The sequence below is a fragment of the Lissotriton helveticus genome, chromosome 11, assembly GCF_964261635.1.
Source record: "Lissotriton helveticus chromosome 11, aLisHel1.1, whole genome shotgun sequence".
In the NCBI taxonomy this organism is placed as follows: Eukaryota; Metazoa; Chordata; class Amphibia; order Caudata; family Salamandridae; genus Lissotriton; species Lissotriton helveticus.
Window position 1 is genome coordinate 678639814 of NC_136072.1, and position 26100 is coordinate 678665913.

Here is a 26100-nt window from a genome sequence, read left to right on the forward strand (position 1 = left end):
AGGTTCCGGGGCCCGCAAGTGCGACCCTCCTGCAATGATGGGCTTGACTTTGTTTCGCTGTGGGGATGTCTCTGGGGTCACCATCTTGGTGACGCGGGCTTCCCGCCTATTCTGCCTCGAATTGACTTGTCGCCGCTCGTTCGCGGGTGCCTGGGTAGGTTAGTTTCGATCGTCCCCTTTTTTTCAATGTTCATTTAACTTTGCTCGTTTATTCTTGGTTACTGGAGTTGTCTCACCCTTCCTATGTTTTTCTGCAGTTCGTGCATGTCATTTCTCACCGGCCACTCACTATGCCTGACCTTAAGATGGCTGCACCACAATGACCAAAGAGTCTGTCCTCAAGGCTGCCTGACTTCAAGATGGCCGCCGTTGCTAGCTGCACACAAGGCTTTCTTTCTGCTCATTCAGACCTCAGTTGCTTCAATCGGGACTCACCGGCCGTCGACTTTAGGAGGGGGCAGCACTTCTCCTGGCTTCCACACTCTGTGACTCTGCTGCTACGCTCAGGTAAGGTCGGGGTGGGCTCCCACCTTGCTTCTTATCTCTCGCGCTCACTCGGCGCTGCCTGGCCAACCCTCACGCGTCAGGCGTGAGCTCGCGGGGTCACGCGCCACTCAAGCTCCGCTTGGGCCACACTCACTGGCAGGGGTCCGCTGGCCTCCCGTGAGCAACGCTGGCCGCCAGGATAATCCCGGGTGACTTTGGATGGCAAGCAGAGTCGGAGTGGGCTCCCGACTTCTGCTCTTTCAATGCGTGTCGGCGTCCACGCATCAGGAGTGAGTCGCGGTTTTGGCGCGAATGAGTCTCCTTCACTCGAGCGTGTCGGCGCTCGTTGCTTCAGTCCCTCTTGGCTCCCGCACAGTCGCCAGACTGGGGGCAGGGTCACCTGCTGCTGGCCTCTCGCTTCAGGCGGCAGCTCCGTTTTTCACGGCAGCGTTCTTCGTGGACGCAGCTCGGGACAGGGCGCTTCTGCAGGGTTCTGTGGGCAATGGGAATGCCTATCCCACCCTCGTCGCCAGTTGTCGTATCCTGGTAATAACCACAGACAAGTGCAAGTATATTTGTACAGGAGCTTTATTGTATGCCTCCTTCCTCGTCCCTGCCCCTACACTAACTGCCCTCATCCTGTTCTCACTCCTCCTCTTCTCTTTCACCCCAGCTGGCTCCACCCACCCAACTACTAGACCGCTGACCACATAACATCCTCGTCAGACCGAGAGGCAGGAAGCACAGAAAAGGCTTCCCTGACCAATCACAACGCTGCAGCGTTTCGATTGGTTTTGAGCCTCCTGGTTCGACGCTCAACCAGGGAACTTGTGCTTGTTCTCCAGGCAAGCTGTAATGCAGCCTGCATGGAAAAACTGGGAAAGTGCGCATGACTGGTTTGGGCGGCCCAAGATGGCCAACCACACAGTCATTGCGCACTTAGGAGTGTGGAAACCACTCAACCCTTGCCCTGCTCCCAGAGCAGCCCCGCCCAGGAAACATAAAATGATATAAACTTAAAGTTATTATTTTATATTTCCTTTACTTGACTGTTGAAAAGCAGTGGGGCGATGCTCCTCTGCCACAGCGGAGGAGCCGCCCCTGTTTGAAAGGTACTCCTAGATCTCCATAAACATTCCACATGTACGAAGACATATCTACCAATATCACCCAGTACCTCAGTATATCACCCTATGTATGTCTCCTTATGTCTCATCCATGGTACTTGTGTCTCCCATAATCTCCCCCACCTTCCTGAGGTATGCTAATCTGTATGATGGACTATAGAGTGATTGAGAGCATCAACAAGCTCAGTCAAGCACGCAGTGGCTAAGCTTTTCTCACCATACACAAACACACACTCCCGTCACCCCTCTTAACTCCTAGTTCTAAAACCACAACATACAATAAGCTTCTTATACAATAGATCCAGAGACGTAAGAAAAGGCCTTGCGGCACAAACAGCCCGCCGCCCTTCAGGATGCCCCATTTAGCCCTGGGCCTATGAATGCCTGTGAGATATGGGAGATTGAGGCCCCTCTCCACAATCTCCAGGGGACCCAATCACTGTTCATTACATCACTACTGATCTGGTGGTTATCCCACTACTGGGGTTCTATGCCGAAGTTATGTCCTGGCCATTTTGCAATGTGACATTCTCTTCTACTTTAAATACACTACTGCGATTACTTCATTTATGCCCACATATTGCACTTAATACAGTTTCTTTATCGTCACCTATTTTGTTAAATTCGTAGTATCATGGCTTTTGCAAACCTTTTAGTAGGCCGTCATATTCCCTATGTTCTGTTATACGTGCTCAGTTACATTAAACTGTACAAAGCAAAAAACATTAAAAGTGGAAGTAGGTTGTTCCAGAGGACCGCAGCAGATTTGGAAAAGGACCGGTTGCCCATTTTGGCCTTGGAAGTGCGCTTGATAAAGGCGAGAGCTAGATGGCGTGATTCACATTCTAGCCTACGCCAATGCATGCATTGTCGCTGCATTGTGCGCCACTAAATTCTACACCTCTGCGCTCTACCCCACTGCGGTGGAAGTGGGCCCAAAAGTTGTCTAAATACACAATATTGCTATTACATCAATTCATTCTATTATTTCCTTCTTTTATTTTTCAAAATGTTGCTATTACTTACCCGCACTGTACCACTAGTAACAGCATATTATATTGCCTTTTTGTACATAAACCAGTCATAACCCTTTAACAGACTTTCTGTAAATTATTTCACAACTTCTCAGCATGCTACAACTTACAACAAAAAACAGCTTATTATTAATCATATAGGCGAAACCTAATGCATTTATCAATGCTTATTATTCTTACCTGTGCCATCTGGAGTTGAGCGCACGTAGGTTGGCAACATTTTTACTGACGCTTCGGCGTGAGATTCCTTTTTGAGTCCTCGCTCCATCTCTTTTCTCAGAATGTTCTTTACTTCATGTAATTGGGCGCTGCTCAGCCGCAGAGCGTCCAGCGTCTTCTGCCTCTCTTTCTGTTGGGCCGCCAACCTATAGGCAACAGCAGTAACCATGGCGGCACCCTTTCCGCTGCCATCTTCGGATCTGATAAACCTCACATCGCAGTCAGGTACCAGTCTTCGTAACGTCTTCTGCAGGCGTCTGGCAAAGCTGAATTTAAAAAAAAAAAAAAATTTAAAAACGTTTTTACGCGGCACAAGCCTTATTTTTCTTTGAATCTTACTTCTAAGGTATGTAAATTACAATTAGATTACATTATAATCCCCTCCAATAACAATGCTGCAAACAGATCACTTAGTAAATCTGCATACATTTTGTTTGCAAACGGAACAGTCATCTGTTGACCTGAACGAACGTGAGTCAGCTACATTTTTATTTATTAAAATGTGCATGTGTCAAGATTTTTTTCAACTATTTAAACAAGCAGCGGTACATATTTTATTGTTATTAAAAATAGATTTAAAATGAAAAAGTCAGTTCGTAACCAGTGGCTCATGTATGATTTCATGCCAAGTTGGATAACTTAATGTATTTGGCCTACTATTCGGGGGCAATGTAAGAAAAGCAATATAATAAGATGGACTGTTTCTTTGTGAGGTGGAGGGGATCAAACTTCATTAATAAGGTCTCCACACAACATTCCAAAATAGAGCAAAATGGTGCATTTTTAAAGGACTTCTGAACAAATATTTGCAAATCCTCATATTTGCATGTTGTTTTTTTATTACAGTGGGACTTACTGAGGGTGTTTCTTGTACACGGACCCGTCCACTCCAATGCTAGAACGCAGCCTCTCCACGCCTTTGTTTTCTTTGATGCGCCGCAGCACAGCAGCCAGTGCAGCGGCACAGAGGTTAGACGAACGAGTGGACACAATTTGGCAAACACGGTGGGCCGCCACACAGTCTTCTTTAGATGGCTCCAGGCCTAGCTTTGTTAAAATCTCATGCGCCTTTTGTATGCCTTCTTTGTCCCTATAAATACAGTACCATTACTAGAAACATCATTTCATGTACATTTGTATTGTAATAAAGGTAATTTCAATTACATATTAATAACTCAGACCCACAAATATGCATGTTAAATAAAATTACTGAGAAAAGCAAACAAAAAGCCAATGTTAAATACAAATCTAATGTATTAATGATACAAAACAACGGCAAACAGAAAAACGAATTAATACATGTAAGGAATCAGTAAAAATGCCTTATGAAAATAAGTTCTGTGACAAAATCTAATTGGTGAGTCACTTCCGATGCCAACATTTCAAAACTATTACATCAGAGTCTTGCAAGTACGAACACTACATTTCATGGAGGGGATACTTGGAATAAATAGGCCAGCAGCCTTGGCAAAAATACTCAAACCAGCCCGCTACCATCATCATCTCACACAATCTTGCTTTCATTCATTCATTTATTATAGTTCTTCTCCCTTTCTGGTCGCTTTCTCTCTACCTTCATTCTCTTTATTTCCCTATTGAATCCTCGCCGTGCCTGTTGAAATTGGTGTCTGCCAGCTGGAGAAAGCCCCAGGAATGGCCGTGGGCGTTCAAAACATGCCTGCAAGGGGGCCCAGCCCACCGGGGAATTGACCGGAGGAATAAAAGGCCTGTCCGGCCCTGACTCGTAATGGCCACTTTTCCCTTAAAGAAGAGTGGACAGCAATGCCTGTTCGTCGACATCTCGCGCCAGGCATACGAAAGATAATAAAGTGGCGGTTCAAGGGTTCTACTGCAACTTTGCCTAAACAAGCAGCACCTCACACTGCCGCCATCACAGGACACTGCCATGTGCTGCGGTGACCCTCCAGACCAGTTCCCTGCAAACGGGCTTGGGCTAGAGCGAGCTCGTCCACCATTCAAGACTACTTTATTTTCAATGGAGGACATTGCAGTTTAAAATGTGCTGAACTGCATTTACTAACTGAAGACACTAGAGGGCAATCAACGCACACAGTTCAGCGGCCACCCAGCAAGCTAAACCGGTACAAATCCAGGTGATTGAGAAAAGCGCGGTCTCTGCGAATTATATGCGATTGCGGCTTACCCTCACTTTCTTCGTGAGAAGCGGTGCTCCAGACAGGAGCATACATGCGTGTACACAAAAAAAGCCTCTCAGCAACCTTTCGGATGGGGAACAATCAAAGGACCATTGCATGTCTGACATTTCTCGGAGGTGTAGAATCTGAATTTTGAGAGTGAAGGCTGCATCCTGTCCCAGGATCGCTCTTTAGACAATGCAGTGAGCTTTGAAGGAGACTCTTCTTGAGATGAGAAGCCAGTGTAAGCATGGCTGGGCAGGAGCAATGTGTTTGCATAAACCCAGGTTTGGCACATATGCAAACGAGACAGTCTGGATGATTTGAAGCCTGCTATTTTGACGTCTGGGTGTCCAGTGTGGAATCCATTCTCACAGTCAAGATGAACCATCTTGCCAGAATCGGGTGCAGTGAAGCTACAAAGCTCAGAAGACAGTGCTGTGGGATAGAAAGTCAGGAGGAAGGTTGTTGCACATAATATGGATATCCTTGGCAGCTACGCGTGTGGCAGGCTGCTTTGTACCATGTAGCAGGAGCTATGTTAACAGCATTTATATAGCGCAAAATGACTCCCGAAGCAGTATCTCGGCGCTAGGTGGAGACCTGAAGGAAAGACAACTCTTCGGAAGAGCCAGGTTTTTAGGCTAATCCTGAAGTAGAGGGCATCAGTCTGTCTGAGCTGTGCCCGCCTGCCAATGTGCCATACCAATGGACGCAGGGTCACAAAACGTGGTAGAGGTTACATGATGCTCCTTTTGGCCCCCTGATAACATCACAGAGTTGCCTTTTGTTCAATGTCAGCTCTTCAAGCACCTCCTATGGGCGGGCTATGGAAGGAACAAGGAGTGGAAAATACAAAAAGTAAAGAGGTCTCAAGGTGCCCGGTTTGTTTCTACTGCTGCATTATAACCCCAAGGCCAGGGGCAGCAAGAGCAGGGCCAGAGGTGCCAACGGGCACGCCAGAGGTACCAGTTACCACCCTTGGCAGTCCATTGACGCCCACGGTCGTACCACAAGGTCTTCAGCCTCAGCCAAAAGACATTTTTGTGATATTCAGGGTTTCAAATGATATTTCTTTGCATCCTCTATGATCAGACACCTAGAAGTTACTGCATCTAGTATCGAGCGAGAAATTCTATCTGTAAATGGTGGCGCTTTCACTCAACAAATCCTTGTCGTATGAAGCTCACAAGGAGCCATAAGTACTCAGTACTAAGCGCAGAAAACAGCCTGTTGGTACTACAAATGACACATTCAGTGAAAAAAAATGGGAGAACACTAAATCCAGGTAGAATACATGCAATATAAATGTAGTACACAGGTCATACCGGTCTCTGGATAATGAAGCGCAGTTCCTTGCGTGAGCTTGTTTCAAAGGAGCCAGATGGGTCGCGGTCTGACACTGAACTCCTGGATTTCTGGTAGGTGCTGTGCTCTCAAGGTTGCATACACCAAAGGCAAACCTTTGATTTGATATTTATATAGGGCAGCATTCACCCGAAGGCATCAAGGCGCTAAGAGAAAGGCCATACATACCACAGAATCCAGAAAAAAAGCGCGAGAACTCCAGCTCACCGTTCGACTGTGAACAGCCAGGTTTTAAGGGCCTTTCTGAATGAGATCAGAAGAGTGATAGATCTAAGAGCAAGGGGTAGGGAGTTCCAGAGCACTGAGAACACCCTATCGTCCCCACTTACTCTTCTTGGTTCTTGGTACTAGTAGTTTCTTTTTTGAAGTCAGGAGCTTGATAGGGACTCAAAGAAAAAGCCTCTCTGGGATGAACTACCGCCCTGTCTTATAACGGCTAAGTCTATCGTCCCCTCAGGGCCGGACTGGTCGTAGCGGGCACCGGGCAATCCCCAGTGCGCCGCATGGGTGGGAGGGGGGCCGGTTTGGGGCCCCTGGGGGCCGTTTTTGTTACAGGGCCGTTTTTGCAGCATAGCTGCAAAATCGGCCCTGTAACAAAATCGGCCGAAAACCGGCCCGGGCAAACAGCTCGGCGGCACCCACAATCCCCCCGGGGAGGGGGTGGGGGGCCGGCCGAGCACTTTGCCAGGGCCGGTTTTGGTTACCAGTCCGGACCTGCTCCTTCCACCTTCGTCCAAAGCAACAAATGTCTCTGGTAGACACCCATCCATTGATATGCCTACTCAAACTCATTCTGCACCCATGTGGCCATTCCCTGCTCACAGATTTGATTGTGCTACCCTCCTGTCGCTATGGAAAACCTCCCATTATCACGACGTCATAAAGCAGTATGTTGCGCTGACACCTAAAGGTATCAACAGGAGCGCACACCTAGAAAGCTCATCCTCCTAAATAAGGACTTTGGCTCCAATAACCTAGTCAAAGCAGTCATCTACGTACTCACTGAGTAGGGAGGCACCCCCCCCCCCCACACACACAGTCACTTTGTGAATTTTGGGCTTTCAATTTGCACTTACTTTTCAATGGCAGACACAAATTCGGTTTCAAAATGTCCAGTCGTGAGAAGATCCGCCGTGATTCTGCCACCAAAGAGCAAGTCTTCCTTCGCCATTTTTACCAGAATGAGTCTGACCAACTCACCCATGTACATTCCACTGATCATCTTCTCAAACCTGTGAAACCGAGCAAGATATTGATACAGCCACTCAAAACACAAGTTAGTACAACAACAACATTAGAGGCGTGACTGTATTTAGAAAATTCAATGTATGCAGGTTAGTCCAATATTGGAAAACCGGGGATACATGGACTACAACTGTCCTCTACCGCCCCATAAAAGACCTGAGGCATGCCAGAATTCTCGCCTTCGGCTTCCCCAGACTAATAGTGTATACAGTGTGCAATTCTTTGGACATATCTACCTCTCAGGAGTCTTCAAAATATGTGCACCTGCCCTTAATGAAATTAGAAGGCAAGTACAGCCCATGTCCTATATTTAGAACACTACATAATTCAATATTTTCTCAGTTTTGTACCGCAGACTTTGGTCCACCTGTTTTCAAACCCAAAAACCTTTAAGAGCGGGATTTTTCCTGAGCTATTCCTCTCCAACATGGACTAATAGGACCAGATTTAACTTCAGCACAAGAGAGTTAAAATTGTTACCAAAGTAATCAAAATAATCGGATAAAGGAACGAAGCGGAATTACTGAAAAAGTAGATTAGGAAATTTAGCAAAACCAGAGCACAGTGTGTAGCAGTGTTTCAACCCCTCCAAGGCCTAATAACTTGTGTTGAGGAAGTGTCAAGGGAGTGAGCGGTAAAGACCTTCCAAAGATCTTGCTGCCAAGTTGGGTCTGAGCAAACTGAATGGCATCTGAACATCCAGCGAGTTAAGGATGGATGAACTCTGGGGTCTACCACTCGCATCCCAGGGAACTGGACTCTGTTTCGCTGCTTATGAGAACAGAATCAGTTGAGGGTTAGGAGGGGGTCATGCTTGCAAAACTCACTAGAACGAAGGAATTTCAGTGTTTTTTTGATTTTTGAACTGGAACCTTACCTTCTCTTCAAATTAAGTTCTTTTCTGGGAGCAACCATCTCCTCTTCCTCACTTCCTACTCCCACATTTCCTCAAATTTGTATTGCACATTGGAACTATCACGGCCAATGTGCCCTTGGAACAATTTTTGAACTACCCTTTACTGTAGAGTAAACAGTGCAAATGAGACTATTGTCTGACCTCATTAAAAGAGCTCTCCTCTAAATGAATTCAGAGAAAGATCAGACAAAACTTGGACTAGGCTTCAAATGTCAGGGCACAAGCTCAGACAATGAATGTTTTACAGTAAAAACATGCAATTGAAACATGAAGAAAAAAAACCACTCCTATATATATTCATATGCGATATACAAACACCCCAATCTGTAGTATATACACATGAGCTACCTATTCTATGGAAACCCCTTTTGCTTACATTTGTTGGCCTGGATTGAGTGACCCCATGTCAATTTCCCGATCAAAATTCGTTCTTATGTCTTCAAGAGCGCCATCGTCTCCAAATGCTCCCCATTCCATATTGACGCACATCCGCCCCTCGTCTCCTTCCACCAAGTCAATGTAGCGCATCTCTTCCATGTAGCAAGCATTGGTCCCAGTACCTGTAAGACAATTTGGCAATAGTTTTCATTTTCTCCATCATTACACCTCTAACGTAAATGGGTTGTAAGACGGAACAATGCAGGGAAATACTCTGCATGCCTTTACCCTGCATTTTTTTAGATCGCATATGATTTTACAATGTATGCCTTTAACACATATTATATAAATAAACACAATGTATTTGTGAGTTGGAGACCTCCCCACACCTCTGAACTTACCTTAAATGCGTGGTAAATGCTTATGTTGTAAAATCATATTTATTTATTTATTTGCAGAGTTTTATATAGCGCGGACTAGACCCGAACCGAATCAGGTATCAGAGCGCTTTACATATTTTCCAGTTACGTTACATGAGGACACACTTTCATTTTAGGCACGGGGAGATTAAGTGATTTGCCCAGAATCACAGGAGGTTTTGGTGTCGTTACCGAGACTCGAACCCAGATCCCCAGGTCCGAGGTCGAGCGCACTAGCCGTTAGGCCAACTCCTCTCCCCCATATGCATTCTAAAAACATGCGTGGTAAAGGTATACATTGTAAAAGCATATGCATTCTAAAAACTTGAGTGGTAAAGGTACAACGAGGTAAAAACCTTGTTGTAAAGGATGCTTCCCAGTTAAATGTACCAAACAAACAGTTTGCTAACTAAGCAGATTAGAACAAGCTTGCGGGATTATTTTGGGCATGTCCTCCACCCGGCCTTGCCCAAGTGATTCATCCAGCAAGGGGGCTTGGCTTGTTAACTTCTTCTCGTGAACAGGGTAGGGCCATGGGAGTGAAAATACATCACTCTTGAGCTCCCATTGGCATGATAGGTCAATCGCCTTGTACTCCTACTTTCTCCTTATGATATACCCAATCTCTTGCCACATCTGCTAGATATTACACCTTTGGATGCTTATATTGAACAAAATGCAGGGGTATGAAAACCTATGCTCCACAGGAAACTTAAAAAAAATATTTAAGGGTTCTTTCTGAAATATGGGTCTCACAATTATTTACTCTGCAAATATTTACCATTGTCAGGGCAAGGATTATAAAGTATATAGGACGAAACTATGCAACAAAATTATCTAAACTATGGGGGGAGGGGGAGCAAATTATATGGGACATTTTCTGGCAAGATTATTTATCCATTTGAGCTAGAATCATTTTTTTGTGAAAACTTCAAATTATGTGGCATATCAAGTAAACACGTAATATTGTGGTGAACACTACGGCCCTCTAATTGCAAAAACATCCTTGCCCTCACAATTAACCACTGTTTTATCAACAATTTAGCCATGAAGTTTAAACAAAACAAACATTCTAATTCCATTTGTTAGCTGAAAAAAACAGCCTTTTCAGACCAACTTCATCGTGGCCACAAGACTGGTCTCATAGTTTACAAGGTCACCAGACCTTCAAGGCAATAATGAACCACACTACACAGTTTCCATTTTGTATATATAAAAAATATTCATTACAACAGTTGCCAGCTGCATAGTAGAGGTCACATCACATTTGTTGCATACAGGACAGGGCCTGTGTACAAGTAGCATCAGAGAGCATAGCTGTTTAAAATAGACATTGACCTAAAAAATCTTTGTGTTTTTTTTAGTTTTTTTAAATAAAGAGGTATTTGTTTATTATAGCGATATTGCTTTCACGTCAAAATGACGCAACACTAAAACAGAGAAGCACAAAATACCATAAGTTACACACAGCACTTATGCAACAAGTTCTCTGTAAATTAAGGATGGCTCAATGAGGGACGCGGGAATACAGGCTACCACTTTATGAAGCGAGGAAATAATATTGAGTAAATATGTAGCTAATCTCTACCTATGGGAGCAGTTTAAGATCTTACCGACATTTAAGAATTCCTCCTGTCTAACGCCAACCTTTGAACCTTTTTTCTCTGCTACATTGTAATTATGAGGTTTGAGATGTCGTGTCATGGGTTAGCAGCATCCATGATTAAAGTGTAAAACAAAATAGGACCAAAGGTAGTTGAGCAGCTCTTAAATAAATGCTTCCATGGGAAGAGGCAGACTTAACATGAATTGTCCCACCTGAAAGGAACAAGGCACAAACCCCTGGAGTGGGAAGACACCCTTCATGCAGATCAGATCCAAAGACCAGTTTCTCAGGATTCTTCAGGGCACTAACACAATATAGGACACAGCACAATGCTTCGCCAACAGCTACCTAAGCATGTTCCTTAAAAGGGGGCATCATGTGTGCCTTTTTACACGGTGCTTCATTTGACCCAAAACAAATGTGGGAAACCAAACTGATCAAGTCAAATCCTTAAACTGTCCCCATTTCATTTTTAAATTTTGTGTGTCGGGTGAATTTAATGGTTGCATCCAGATATGAAATTAAAATTCCTTCCAATTACACGTCCGTGCACAGAAACTCGAAACAAAGTCAACTGCAGCTTACCCACAATGAGTCCGATTTCACAGTTGTGGTCATCGTACCCGCAGGTCATCATTGTCCCCACAGTGTCATTCACCACGGCAACGATATCAATGTCATAGTCCTGTAAGGAGACAAAGAACAGAGAACATTTGCTTTCAGGTTGAGACTGCGCCATGCACAGCCAAGGCTTTCGCAACGCCCTTCATTTAGGACCAGGGTTCAGCTGTATAATCAGAAGAAAAATAAAATGTTTTTAATTAACTTACACCTAAATTTGTACTCTTATTTCGAGGTCTGTGGACATCAGGCCAGGGTGGTGTCTCAGAAGCTCATAATCACATTTTCACACAAGTATTAACTGTAAATCTTTGAAAGTTGCTAGGCATTTAGATCAATAGGTTTCAGCCTCTTTCCATTCACCAGGGGGGAGATAAGGAGGGTCAATGAAAAATCTAAAGTAGTTCTTTCGATCATGCCACCCATAGATCATTGACCACCTGTGACATGCCTGCTCTGCAGTCCATTCGGACCAGATGTGCTGCCAGGCACATGGGCCAGGGACATGGGTCACAGAGGATTTTTTTTCACATTTACGGTAAGTCACGTATAAGCTCTCCACCCTTTTCGGTCTGTGTGGCAAATTCCCTTACTGGAAGAATGAAACGGAAAATAAATTTTCCAGAAGGGAGGTCCGAGCTGAATTGACAACTAAGGCAAAAAAAAAAAAAAAAAACTTCTGCAAGCTTCTTCCAGGCATGCGCCGTGACTACTCCGCTATTCATCTGGGTTGTCCTTTCCACTGCCCCTCCACGCACCCCCTTACCACATCTGGGAAACAACCATGGATCAGATTTAGTAAGAGGAAGCACTGCACAGAAGAGACTGCATGAAGAGCTGTGATGAGGCTGGGGTATGTCTTAGTTTTCATTGCATCTGTCGTAAAGCAGGTGTGCAGCAAATGTTTGAAGTTTTTGAATCGCCATAAATTCAGCCGCTGGTTTGATTAACCACAAAAGAAACATCAGTTACCTTCTCTTGCTGCAGAAACTTCTAACCTGCATTTTATGCATAAATTGGGTCTTGACCTATCAGATCCAGTGTAAGGTAACCCGGCACCATCATGTTCTTTATGAATCCACTGCCTTTGCCCAAAGATCTTAGAAGGACCCGGTTACAGACGCTATACTTGGACTAGCCACATGGTCTAGTACTAAGAAACAGAGACTTTCCTCTATTTCTTAAAGAGCAAAGACATTTTACAACACCCTTCCTGACAACAAAAAAACAGGATCAAATGAAAAGCATGCTTTTGCAGTCATTTTAGTGGCAAAGACTGCTCGATCACTCAATCCGGGGGAAAGGGACCTGTCCTTTTACTTTCAATCATGAATTGATTGGGGCCTAGCACACTCCTAAGCCAACACGTGCAACTTCTACTGGTACTATGGGATCAATGGTGCTGCTGCCGAAAAATACAAAAAAACTGCCCCTTCCTGAATTATCTGCTGCTGTAGCTGTCCTGTCAGAAGTTTTTGTGAGGACCATGCCGCTAGTATTATCCAGCCCCCCTCTGGTGTGTAAGCATCTCATTCTCCAGAAAAACAAACACTTCAGACAATCTGAGGCAGCTCCAGTATTTGGCAGTATTGAGTGGTAGATGACAATTCTTACATTTTTATTAATGTATCACAAAAAACAGTTAAGTCCTGCTTTTGTAAGGTCTAAAGAACAGGGGGGAATGCCTGGTCTGCTCCCCCCTCATTGTGATGGCGCCTTCCAACAGAGCCTCTACCAGAAGAGAAACCCCAAACCAAAACCAAGGGCTACTATGGAGGAGCCTTTGAAAGATTCTACCTTCTCAGATTCCCACCTCTTCAAGAAGGAAGTCCCTAGGCTGAAGTCAGTGGAAAGGACTGGGTACACTGTTCAATGCATCTGGGCTGGTGCTGCACCAGACATATAGTACAACAACAACATTAAAACCATGTAAGCAGCCAAGTTACACTGCACCAGGTGCTGTAAAGGAGTTTGTAACCCAGATTTTATTAACAGAGGCAGGAGGGAGAAGGCATCTTCAGCATAGGAGTAGAGAACCAGTCTTGCTCCGCTCGCTTCAGTGGTCTGGGCCGGGACGACCTCTCTCACCCATTTTAAAGGGTCAAGCACTGGACCCACATTCTACTTTCTAACACAGGGTTCATGTGCAGCTTTCCCATACTTCTACACGCCAACACAATGTCTAGAGAAGAAAGGCAGGCGTGCCATCAGGTGAAACGGTAGGATACAGAATCCATTTTCTACTTTTTTGCATAGACATTATTCCGAACCTTTCTCGTTAATCATCAGCGTTTAAAAAAAGCAGGCTCTCAGAGAAGATTGGAACAACCATGGCATCTGACTGTGCCTTACTTTGGAGGGCAGGTGGACGACGGTAGGGAGAGAAAATGACAGACGAACCTACAACGCCGCCGATCTCATCGCACTCAACACCGGCCGCATCCCAGGATGTCACCGAGCCGCCCCGAAGCACACCCACGGACCCTTCAGCTGCCACGCCTGCAAGTTCACCTGCATCCGGACCGACCCTGCACCAGCACACGCCAAGCCAATCACCAGCAGCAATCACCTCAAGTGCATGCTGCTCAACACCCGCTCCGTACACAGACACGCCGTCGAACTCTGGAACCTCCTCGACACCACAGCCCCTGACGTCGCCTTCCTCACAGAGACCTGGATGAACGCCTCCTCTGCGCCCGACATCGCCATCGCCATCCCAGAAGGCTACAAGATCACACGGAGGGACCGCACCGCCAACCAGACGGGAGGAGGCATCGCCATCATCCACAGAGACACCATCCGCATCACGACCAACACCGACGACACCCTAACCACCGCCGAACACCTGCACTTCCAGATCCACACGGACCCCAGAACCACCCTCAGAGGCACCCTGATCTACCGACCCCCGGGACCACGCACACGATTCAGCGAGGACATCGCCGACTTCATCAGCCCGCATGCCCTCCCCTCCGCCGACTACATCCTCCTGGGGGACCTTAACTTCCACCTGGAGAACAACCGCGACCGCAACACCATCACCCTGCTCGACAACCTCGATAACCTCGGACTCAAGCAGCTGGTGACCACCCCCACCCACCTCGCCGGACACACACTCGACGCTGTCTTCTCATCCAGCAAAGACATCGCCTTCAGCCACGCAACAGGACTCCACTGGACGGACCACAGCTGCGTCCACTTCACCTTCAAAAGAACGACGATCCACCACCACCAGCAACAGGTTGCCCGAAGAAGCTGGAACAAGATCACAGCCGACCAGCTCACCGCCTCCCTGAGCCAGCACCCTCCCGCAGGCTCAACGAACCCCAGCCAGGCCGCCGACAACCTCACTAAGTGGATCAGCAACTGCGCGGACGAACTCGCCCCTCTGAGGACCCCGCCCAGCAGACCCGGCAGCAGAAAAACACCATGGTTCACCGACGAACTCAAGAGCTCCAAGAACTGCTGAGCCCTCGAGAAAGTGTGGAGAAGGGAACCAACAATGGACAACATGGCTACCCTCAAGCTCGCCACCCGGAAACACCACCAACTGATCCGCGCCACCAAGAAAAATGCATACAAGGACCGGCTTGACAACAACGCACACAACTGCAAGGAACTCTTCAGCATCGTAAAAGAGCTCTCCAACCCCAACGCCGGAAACAACGACATCACCCCGTCGCAAGACCTCTGCAACTCCCTCGCCTCCTTCTTCCACAACAAGATCGCGGACATACACAACAGCTTCAGCATCCAACCGACGCACGCCACGACCACAGCAACGCCACCCACCACCACTCTCCGCGCCTGGACTCCGATCAGCACCGAAGACACCATCCGCACAATGAACTCCATCCACTCCGGATCTCCAACCGACCCCTGCCCTCACCACGTCTTCAACAAGGCCGACGCGGTCATCGCACCCCACCTGCGGGACATTATCAACACCTCCTTCGACACCGCCACCTTCCCGGAGAGCTGGAAGCACGCAGAACTCAGCGCTCTACTCAAGAAACCTACAGCGGATCCCACCGAACTCAAGAATTACCGTCCCATCTCGCTCCTCCCGTTCCCGGCCAAAGTCATCGAAAAGACAGTCAACAAACAGCTGGCCGCCTTCCTCGAGACGAATGGATCCCTCGACCCCTCACAGTCTGGCTTCCGAGCCAACCACAGCACCGAGACCGCCCTCATCGCTGCCACCGATGACATCCGAACCCTGATGGACAACGGAGAAACAGCGGCCCTCATCCTCCTAGACCTCTCTGCGGCGTTCGACACTGTCTGCCACCGCACCCTAGTACAGCGCCTCGGCAACATCGGAATCCAGGAGAAGGCACTGGAATGGATCACCTCCTTCCTCGACGGAAGAACACAGAGAGTCCGCCTACCACCGTACAAGTCAGAGGCCACCGAAGTCATCTGCGGCGTCCCCCAAGGATCCTCGCTGAGTCCCACCCTCTTCAACGTCTACATGAGCCCCCTCGCGGCCATCGCACGCAAACACAACCTCAACATAATCTCCTACGCCAACGACACCCAGCTGATCCTCTCCCTGACCAACGACCCCGCCGCCGCCGCCAGAACCAACCTGCACGAAGGGATGAGAGATGTAGCCGAGTGGATGACGACCAGCCGCCTGAAACGGAACTCAGACAAGACGGGGGTCCTCATCCTGGGCTCCTCACCCTCCGCCTGGGACGAATCCTGGTGGCCCCCCGCCCTGGGCACCGCACCCAAACCGACGGACCACGCACGCAACCTGGGCTTCATCCTGGACTCCTCCCTCTCCATGACCAGACAAGTCAACGCCGTCTCCTCATCATGCTTCAACATCCTACGCATGCTACGGAAGATCTTCTGGTGGATCCCCACCGAGACCAGGAAGACCGTCACCCAGGCCCTCGTCACCAGCCGACTGGACTACGGCAACGCTCTCTACGCCGGAACCACCGCCAAGCTCCAGAAGAGACTCCAGCGGATCCAGAACGCCTCAGCCAGACTCATCCTCGACCTCCCACGACACAGCCACATCTCCGGACATCTGAGAGAGCTGCACTGGCTCCCCGTCAAGAAAAGAATCACCTTCCGTCTCCTCACCCACGCACACAAAGCCCTACACGACCAAGGCCCGAGCTACCTCAACAACCGAATCAACTTCTACGCTCCCAAGCGCCACCTCAGATCAACCAGCCACGCCCTCGCCGCCGTCCCCCGCATCCGAAGAGCGACAACAGGAGGAAGGTCCTTCTCCTACCTGGCCGCCAAGACCTGGAACTCCCTCCCGACTGACCTGCGCCTGACCCAAGACCACCTCGCCTTCAGGAAGAAGCTCAAGACCTGGCTGTTCGAGCAGTAACGGCACCCCCCCTCCTAGCGCCTTGAGACCCTACGGGTGAGTAGTGCGCTCTAGAAATGTCTTGATTGATTGATTGAGAGTGGGGAGGAAAACAAGCAGTTGTGTCTTAAGTAGATGGTAAAGGGAAAGGATCTTCTTAGAGTCCTCAAAACAAAAGTGGGTGGGCTCACCAAGTTAGACAGTATGCAAGTGACATCACGGTGCGTAACATCCTGGCACATGGCATCACTGGAAGTTACATCATTACATCAGATCTTAAGACATCACACATGTTCAGCAGGTCTATCAGGAGTATACTTGAGCACAGCACGAGATTTAGCAAGTAAAAACTGATAAGCACTTAAGCCTGTGACTTGAGTTTGCTGTTTGAAAGGATTAACAGGCCAAATGCAGATAATAGTTGGTGTCTGACTGACTACAGAAGACAAGCCACTAAGGGCTACAAACCAGACATACTAAATTTTCCCTCAAGATCAAAGACAATTCATGCATCGGAATAAAAAATAAAAAAAATCTGGAAACTAACTGTGAATAGCAAAACTGAAAAATGTGACTAACCCGCCTAACATACCACTAGTACATACACTGACAGTTCTAAATTCTTTAACCATATTAAAAAAAATGCAAGTTGGACACTGTCTTTGGTGTTCTGAGCATGGTAAACAGTATTTTGGACGTACATTATTAGACATTTGGCACTGGATTCCAAAAGGACAGAGGAGGGCCAGGAGCTTTATGAACATTAGCAAATAAAGAAGTGCAGTACTGACAGTTTTATATGAAATGAGAACAGGCTACTACACATACCAGTATCGAGCAAGGTCTGCTAGTAAACAGTAAAATGGCCGCTGTGCTGCGCCCATTTATGAATTATGATCTACGTATACACACGGTCAGCTCGTCTAAGGCCTCACCATGAATGATCTCCATGCCCTGACTAATGGCGCTGCAGCCTTGCACCTTAGGTTCTGAAAGACCTGTGCGAACCAGACACTAGCACTGCTGCGTGTGTGCAGGGATGGAAACTGAGGTCCATAAGGGCCACCATCAAGGAAGAGGATATTAAAAGATATGAAGATCTGTGTAGTTAACATGCTGCTTGTTCTTGGAGCAGATGGGAGTGGTGGAATAGAGGGAGTTGCCAGTAAATTAATATACACCTCACTTTGAACCTAATTATATAAAATGACGGCACCAAGCAAGTGAGCCGACCCAACCCAGAAGAGCTCCTTATCCCCTCCACCTTTCCATCCACTCACTCATATCCACCATTTCTCCTTTACATTTTGTCATGTATTCATTCATCATTCAATCTTTCACCATTCCATCTATTGGCCACTACATCATCTGTTCACACATTTTTCACTAAAGCGTCCATCCGCCCATATATCCGTCATTTGGCCTACCCTTCCATTAATAAAGCCTTTCATCTAGCAATTGATCCTTTTGTCCATCCACAGACCTCTCCAATTTCGAGTTAGTCTGCCATCCATCATCTTAGATTTCCATTTACTCGGCCACCCTTTCCCCACCCATTCACCATTCTTTCACCCACATTTCCTTTCACCTACTTCTCCATCCATCTTTACCTTTTCTATCAACCCATCATTCTTATACCTTTAATTATTAGCTTTTATCTGCCCTTTGCAGACAGAAGAGGCCCCTAAGAAATCCTGTTCCTGCTAAGGAGGGTGGAGTGCACCTCACTCCAAGCCCTGAGTTACTAGACAGAATCCTAATGCTGCTACCAATAAATAGGCATAAATATAGGCCACAAGCCAACAAATTAAAAGTGAGAGCAAAGCCAGAGCCATCCCAGGGTCTGGCTTGGCCCTAAGAGGCCATGCACAAGCCGAGCCTTGAACATATTTGGCGTTTAAATCACACAAAATACATCATGCTACAAATATGATGGCTCTGTACTATGAAAAAAAAGTATATTTCGGTAAGGTGCCTAATCGTTTCACCTTCATACAAAAGAGAATATCACTGCATTGAAAGGTATTAAAAGTGCGAATTTTTAAAAGTGAACTTAGAAAGATTCCCAGTCCCCGGCCATGGCGACAACGCCTTTTTCGCATAGTTATGGGGATTTGCTGCATTTGCCACATACTGCATCTCCTGCAAAATTCGCCAATTCTAATGAAAAAATGTTTCTAACTCGAACAGGTCAAAGTTACTAAAAATGCAGCGACATGTGTGTTGTGCAGCAAAAGGCACTTCACAAAGGTGGTCTGTTCACCTTTCAGTTGCACATCGCGGTCTTTGCGTAATAAACTAATAATAATAATAAGAAAAATGTGTCCAGATGGTGTTAACGTGTAAAAAAGACAAAATAATATACTGCAAAATAATTAGCATTTTCTTGCCTCGTAATTTTTAATCCCTGCCACATAATTTAGGTCTCCCTTGCCGCATAATTACGGTGGCCCAGACTAAGAGACAAGCAGATTGTCATGCGTACCCTACATGTTGCCTGGACTCTTTGGACACATGGAAAAAGATTATCATCTACTAAACCAAACACAAGAGAGGCTTTTGTGCAGTGACATCCTAAACTCGTGTATTTGAAGGAGCTCCGATATGCGATAATGAAGGACAAAGGAAGCATGGTGAAACAAAATATTGGCCTAGGATCACACAGTTTAGTTATGTGGAAGCTGGGACTGATCCCAGGTATTCTGGTTTTACATGTGCAACCCAGCCATTAGATGTGCATCTCCCTTTCTGGCATGTTATACATTAGAGGTCACTGCTTTCATTTAATTCTTGGCGCATTAACAAGGAGGAGGGCAGGTAGAAGTCACCTGAAGACTCGGCTTGCTGTGAAGAAAGAGGGAGGAAAACTGAAAGAAGGCAGGGCGCCTAGAGGTGGACGTGGAGTGAAGGGAGGAAGGAGAGTTATGGAAAGAGCGAAGGAGCAACTTATAAGAGGGCACCTAGAGGAGGACGAAGAGTGAAAGAAGGAGGAAGGGAGTACGTGGAGGGGGAGGGAGCGACGGAAACAGGGATGAGGTAAAGAGGGAGGAGAGTAAGTGAAAGAAAGGACGGCCAGTGAATGACATTGCTCAAGGAAACCTGTAGCCTGACAGGACAGCAGGGGGGGGGGGGGCCTGGGCCAGCACAGCTGATCGGCTTCCAATCCTCCATATTAGCCCTACGTGGGAGCAAATGGGCCAGGCAGACTACGGCAGTGACGAGCAACAAGCGTGGCGCCTCGGGCGGGTGGCACGAAGATATCCGGCTCAGAGAAGGACAGAAGGGCAAGCCCGAAAACGAAAGGGCAAATGAGCAGAAGGGCGAACTGCAGAGGTGCACACATGTCCTCCCAGTGACGCGTGATATGACTACTGATTGGTGAAAGGCTCGCGGCATTCCCGGGGAGGCCGGCTTCAAGGTCACGGGGGTCGTGGAGCCCCACAGGCTAGTTCAAAGGGCAAGACGGACAGCTTTATAACGCTGCTGTGGGCAGGCAAAGCAACTCCCCCGCAGGAAGACGGGGGAGGGGCGCAGGCGGCATAGTGGACTATCCGGGTCGGGACACGGATTCGGCCAAAATAAATTATTATGCTCTGTGCTTTTCAACAGGGTGGGAAGAGTCTACACTTAAGGGTCGGCCCCCATGTAGTTATAATAAACACGCAGACACCGTGGCATACATTCTGGAACTGGCCCAGGACATGTGCGCCCGGCCCCTTTTATTGGCAGGTCACCTGACTGGTGACACCGGTGATGGATGGATGGGTGTGGGGTGAGCGTTGAAGCCAGCCCTCAAGGAGCAGCTGGGTGAAACACATTCTACAAACTCTAGATCGCGACCAACCGGTCACTACATACCCTATCAAAATAGTTGTTGGAACCGGTCTACCGGCGACTTGAGCCCTGGATCTTAAACCCTACTATTTTCAGCATTAAAAAAAACAGACATTCAACTCTACCCCTCTGTCAGAAGTGCCAAGCCAAGGTCCAAGAGGCACTGAATGCTTGCCAGATTGTTCAGGATATTTATGGACACATCCCCCAGACCTACCAATCCTGAACAGATTTTTCCCTGTGTGAAAAAGTGGGTGGGGGTATTAAGAGATGGTGTGGCCTGGAGAGGGGCAGGGCTTAATATCTGTCACTGAGTGAAGAGCTCATACACGACACTGGAGGGGGTGGCCCATGGAAAGAGTGGGGCTTTGTGCCCACTGGCACCGGCACTCACTCCCCATCTACCCCAAAATTGCTCTCTTATGTTTATGGAGGTTTCACAACTTAGTCATTTAAGATCAAACCTGCTGAGCCTCCACAGGTGACCGGGGAACCCAAATCTGTGTGCAGGGTTTCCAGCTCACCCGGTGCTCAAGGTGTAATATCAGCACTTCACTGTAGCACCCTATGATTTGGCAGCCTTAATTTCCTTATAATCCCTCTAAATGGACCTAGCTTACGTAGTTAGTGGATATCCTGATAATATGGCATGCACTTTGCACCCTATAACTATTACATTGGACATCTTTCTTTTTTATGCAGTGAAGGCGAAGAGTTGCACATAGTAGATACAACTTTGTTCACACAGACACACCTGAACCAACCCTTACCCAATCCAAAGTCTTCCTCCGTGACATTCCAAAGTAATGTCCATCGACTGCCTACAGATCGAACCATCGCGTATGAAGAATCCAAAGTCGCATGAATCAGGACTGAACCCAAAGTCGCATGAATCAGGACTGAATCCAAAGTTGCATGAAGCAAGATTGAATCCAAAGTCACATGAATCCGGGCTGAATCCAAAGTCACATGAATCAGGACTCTCAAGTTTCCCAGTTCTATGCACGAGCAGCTCATCCAGTTATTGCGTTCTAGGACTTTTAGTCCTGCTTTTATAATCAGAGAACCAAGACAACAACTTTGTGTACATGAGTGCTCTTTGGGAAAGAGCAGAATGCGGTCACTCACAAGGAAGTTAGCCAGTGGCTGATCTTCACCCCATGTGGTGTGTTGTAGAGGGGAAAGAAAAATGGGAATGATACAAATTGACCAATGGATCAAAATGGCTGTCTGTAAGGCCCTACAAGCAAATTTGTTATATAAATGTATGAACATCAAAAGCTCTTGGCTAATGCCAGACCTAAAAACCTGGATTGGCTCATCTACTCATGCAAATACCTGGGCAACTCGAGAGCTCTGGAAAATCTCCATCCAAAACACCAAAACTGCCACAGCCTTGCCCAGAAAACAATCGGTTTCTTCAGCAAGGGAGTTTCTTCAACACTATCGTAAGGAGAGTGGTTGTGGTAGTGTTCCCCACCCTCAGAGTTAGACACCTACATCGGCAACTGAAAGACGTGTATGCAAGTGTTATGAGCTCATATTCTTTGCCCCAAATGCCTTTATCCAAGGCAGTTGGTTAGCAGGCCAAGAAAATCAGCGTGTACTGTGTCCTGCTACAAATTTGAAAAGACACAAAAACAGATTTCTGATAAAAAATTAAAAAACGTAGTGGTTTCCAGAAAATACACCATCCGGCTCTACATCCTTCCTCCTCCCCTTTGCAACTGCTATGTAATAGCATTAGCAATGTTTTTGCTGATAAGACTTGATGAGGAATGATTCAACTTGACTAACTTAACGCTTTAATTATGGGGCACCATAATATCTACTTAATCGCCTCTACCGGTTACAGATTGAAGCAGCAAAGCTAGCTCTTTCTCTACCGTGTTCTTCGTCTACTTCTGAGGCGCAGTATAAACTAAACTGGCTCCCCTGTGCCAAAAAGTTATTTTTAAATCTTTCCATTAGACTCACAGGGCAGTGCCCAGGTTGGGCCCTCCTTTTCTTAATCGTAAAATCCATCACTGTTTGTAGCGGAGAGTCTGCACTCCGACATAGTCAATCTTTTAGTGTTCCACGTTTAAGTAATCCGGAGTAGGAGGCTGCACTTTTTCAGTATTGGCTGTTAGGCAGTGGAACAACCTACCTCACTCTCTAAGGTCCATCTTTGATCGACTTGCTTTTTAGAAAGGCCTTGAAGGCATGGCTATTCGCAGTGTAGGTCCTCTTTTTGATTCTGAGTTTGTATAATCCAATATTTGCTAACCAGCGCCATGATACCTTTTAGGTTGCAGTTGCGCTCTATAAATCTAATTCAATTCCATTCAATAAGTCTGCTTCTGTTTGTGCCTATATTTCATCCTCTAGAATGAATCTTACGCTAAGCACAATATAGTTCATGGACACAAATGAGAACATGTCTCCCAAAGTACTTTCCACCTTCACTGCTTTTGATGGTCAGTCTTTGCCCCCTGCTCTGGCAGCACTTGAAATTAAGTGCGACTTCTGACGTTTGCCCCATATCTATTTTTAATGAAGTTACTCCTGCCACTCTTCGTCCCCTAAAGCAGATTTCCAATATTTTTTTGAGCGCTGAGGTCATCTTGGACCAATTCAAGTAGTGTTCAGGAAATGCCTATTTTAATAAAATACCCAATGCATATCTGGGCTTCTGTTCTATTTCGCGCATCCTAGCTGGTTTTAAAATCTCAGAGAACTATATAGCGAACAGCTAAGGAATTTTTTGTGAACTTGTGAAAATCTACAACTTCCAACGAGCAGGCTTCTTTGCTGGACACGGAACTGAGGCAGTACCGTCATGGGTTATTCGAGGGTGAATGCGGCCAGTGATTCTTCTAGAAATATCAACAGGATTGGTCGCCATCAACCACCTACTACTTTTCAACCATATATTCTAGAGATATCAATGTACCTGCCTTAGCACGAGTCCACCCATACTAAATCAGGACACTTGCCATCTGTGATTCTCGGTTACTTCTATTCCGAGTCTTGTTCTATCAGTTGCGGTGACCCTCAGGGTTCAGCTCTTTCAACTGGTCGGTTTAACACACAGGTGGAACTTCTGGCAATTCTCATTCACTCCTTTGACTTTAGGTTTTATATGAATGCAGACACTCGCTTTGCCTGGAGGGGTTTTGCCTGCTACCATTTTTAAATCCTACCTTGCCCAGGTCAAGGAGTGGATGGACGACCATCGGCTTAAACTAAATGCCAGTAGCGCTCAGATGATGGTAGCAGGATCCAAAGACCCTAGTATGGGGAGTAGTATTATTACCTCTATCGGGCAGGAGTAAACTAATATTTGTCTGATCTCAGTCTACAAAGGGACAAATCTTTGAGCTTTTTTGATGCAGACTTGAGCCTTGCTCCTCAGGTTTTGTCAATCATTTTACTTGTGTTTTTCCATCTCGAGTCGGAGATGCGGAGCAATGTTTGGCTAAGCAGATCTAGACTTAATGATTCTAGTACTCTGAAACCTGGGCCGCCCAGGTACTGTATACTAGATAATAATATAGCCATAAGGTTCATGTGATACACATTCTTGAAGTTTGGAAAGATTCGGTTGCTCCATGGTCTTATCAAAAAAACTCTATTCATAACTTTACAATGGCTCCTTATCCAAGGCTGGATTGATTTAAAATGTGCTTTGCATTTCTCACAAAGCTATATATGATTACAACCCCGCTTTCTAATCACTTTGTAAGCGCTATACTCTACAACGCTCTAGAATCCAGAGACGCTCTCCTTCCAGAAGTACCTCATTTTAGGAAAGCCCGAACAGAAGGCAGGCTTTTTATTTTATTTTCTAGTTCCATCCATGTGAAGCTCCCTCACTCGGCGCTTAAAGCTCTTAGCCTCCCATGTTTGGTTTTATCGCATTTGAAAACTTTCCTTTTTAAGAAACATTTTAAGGATCTAATGTTAGGTTTTATTTTCCCAAAGCGCCTAGAAGCCTATAATGATGTTGCAAGATGTATATAAGATACCTAATTTAACAGACACCTGCACACAAATTTACTCGGTTTTACTCAAAACTAGCAGCCTGTATATGATGGTTACCTTAACCACCCAACCTTCCTCAAATAACCTGTATATTATACGCTGTTCATTTAAACCTCCCCGGAAATGGCTGGGTGTACATATCCCAAATTTCTTACAGTTCTAGCAGTTGAACGAAGTTCACATTTACAACACCAAAGGAACATCCAGTATACAGCAACTTACCCCACGTTTTTTAATGGCCCTACGGAGCAATGACACCACATCTTTTCCTTCCACTCCACTGGACTTGAACCCTTTGGTCCAGTTGACCAGGATGCTCTGGAAAGAAAAACTCAACCTCAGAATACGCAAATCAACACATAAAAATGCAACATCAATCTAGTTCAGTTGTCGCAAAGAACAACCAACCTTTCGGCCACATCTGCACTTTTAGATAGATATCAAATACTTGCTCCGTCCAGTAACATTGTATCGAAGATGGCAATTTAATATTTGGTTTACAAAAAACAGAAAATATTTTATTATTGAAGAAAACAAAATCCAAACTCATACTCCCGCTGCAGTGAGCTTCCAGGTACGATCTCTTCTTTCACTTTTAAAGAAAATGCAGCTGTACAAGTCTGAACTCGTACACAAAACGTGGATATGTATTTAGAATTTATATGGGCAGACTTCAAAGCTACAGGATAACAACGTGTTACAACCAGAACGGACTGGTACAAGCTAAAGGTAGAAAAGGAGAATACATAAAAAGAGTTTCAATTGACAAGAAGTGTGGTACTAACACGAGCCATACACAAGGAGTACCAAGAGGGGTGCGTTGCAGACTAACATGCCCATTCCAGTGACCAATTACTGCAATAACAAGCATTGGCATAGCCAATAGGTCTCGCTTGTGGGACCTTATAAGTATGTAGTTACAAGGATATTGTGCTGCAAAACAAAATACTTATAAGGTCCCACAAGCGAGACCTATTGGCTATGCCAATGCTTGTTTATTATCATTTTGGACTGGGGCGTACAGTACTTTTGTGCTGACGAGCTCTGCCCCCCTTCTTAAAGCAGGAAGAGCAGTGGGTGTTGAGGAGGGCTGCTGGAGAAAGACATCCCAGCTATGTGCCCCGCTGAGGATATGGTGGAGGCCTGGAATGCTCTCACATCTGGGAGAGATCCAGTCTCCGTATTTACTTCTGACCTGCAGTGGAGGGAGGGGTCGACTAAGTCACTCTAGAGACATTCCTTCAGGAAAATGTTCCAGATGTGACGGGAAGAAGGGGGGAGGGGCAGCTGCTCCAATTCTTTCCATGCAAGATGGCGCAGCAATGAT

At 46.4% G+C, this 26100-nt stretch overlaps 1 protein-coding gene across 1 annotated transcript in view; it reads right to left on the reverse strand.

Moving 5' to 3' along the window:
• The window catches only part of LOC144791771 (hexokinase-2), a 146369-nt gene that overhangs the window by 51103 nt on the left and 69166 nt on the right, over nucleotides 1-26100 (reverse strand). Inside the window, exons 5-10 of the mRNA XM_078666538.1 lie at nucleotides 24996-25091; nucleotides 11540-11639; nucleotides 8928-9111; nucleotides 7467-7622; nucleotides 3723-3956; nucleotides 2828-3132 (exon numbers count right to left, since the gene is read on the reverse strand). Coding sequence (XP_078522664.1) covers nucleotides 2828-3132; nucleotides 3723-3956; nucleotides 7467-7622; nucleotides 8928-9111; nucleotides 11540-11639; nucleotides 24996-25091 — 1075 coding nt within the window. The remainder of the gene's footprint in view (nucleotides 1-2827; nucleotides 3133-3722; nucleotides 3957-7466; nucleotides 7623-8927; nucleotides 9112-11539; nucleotides 11640-24995; nucleotides 25092-26100) is intronic.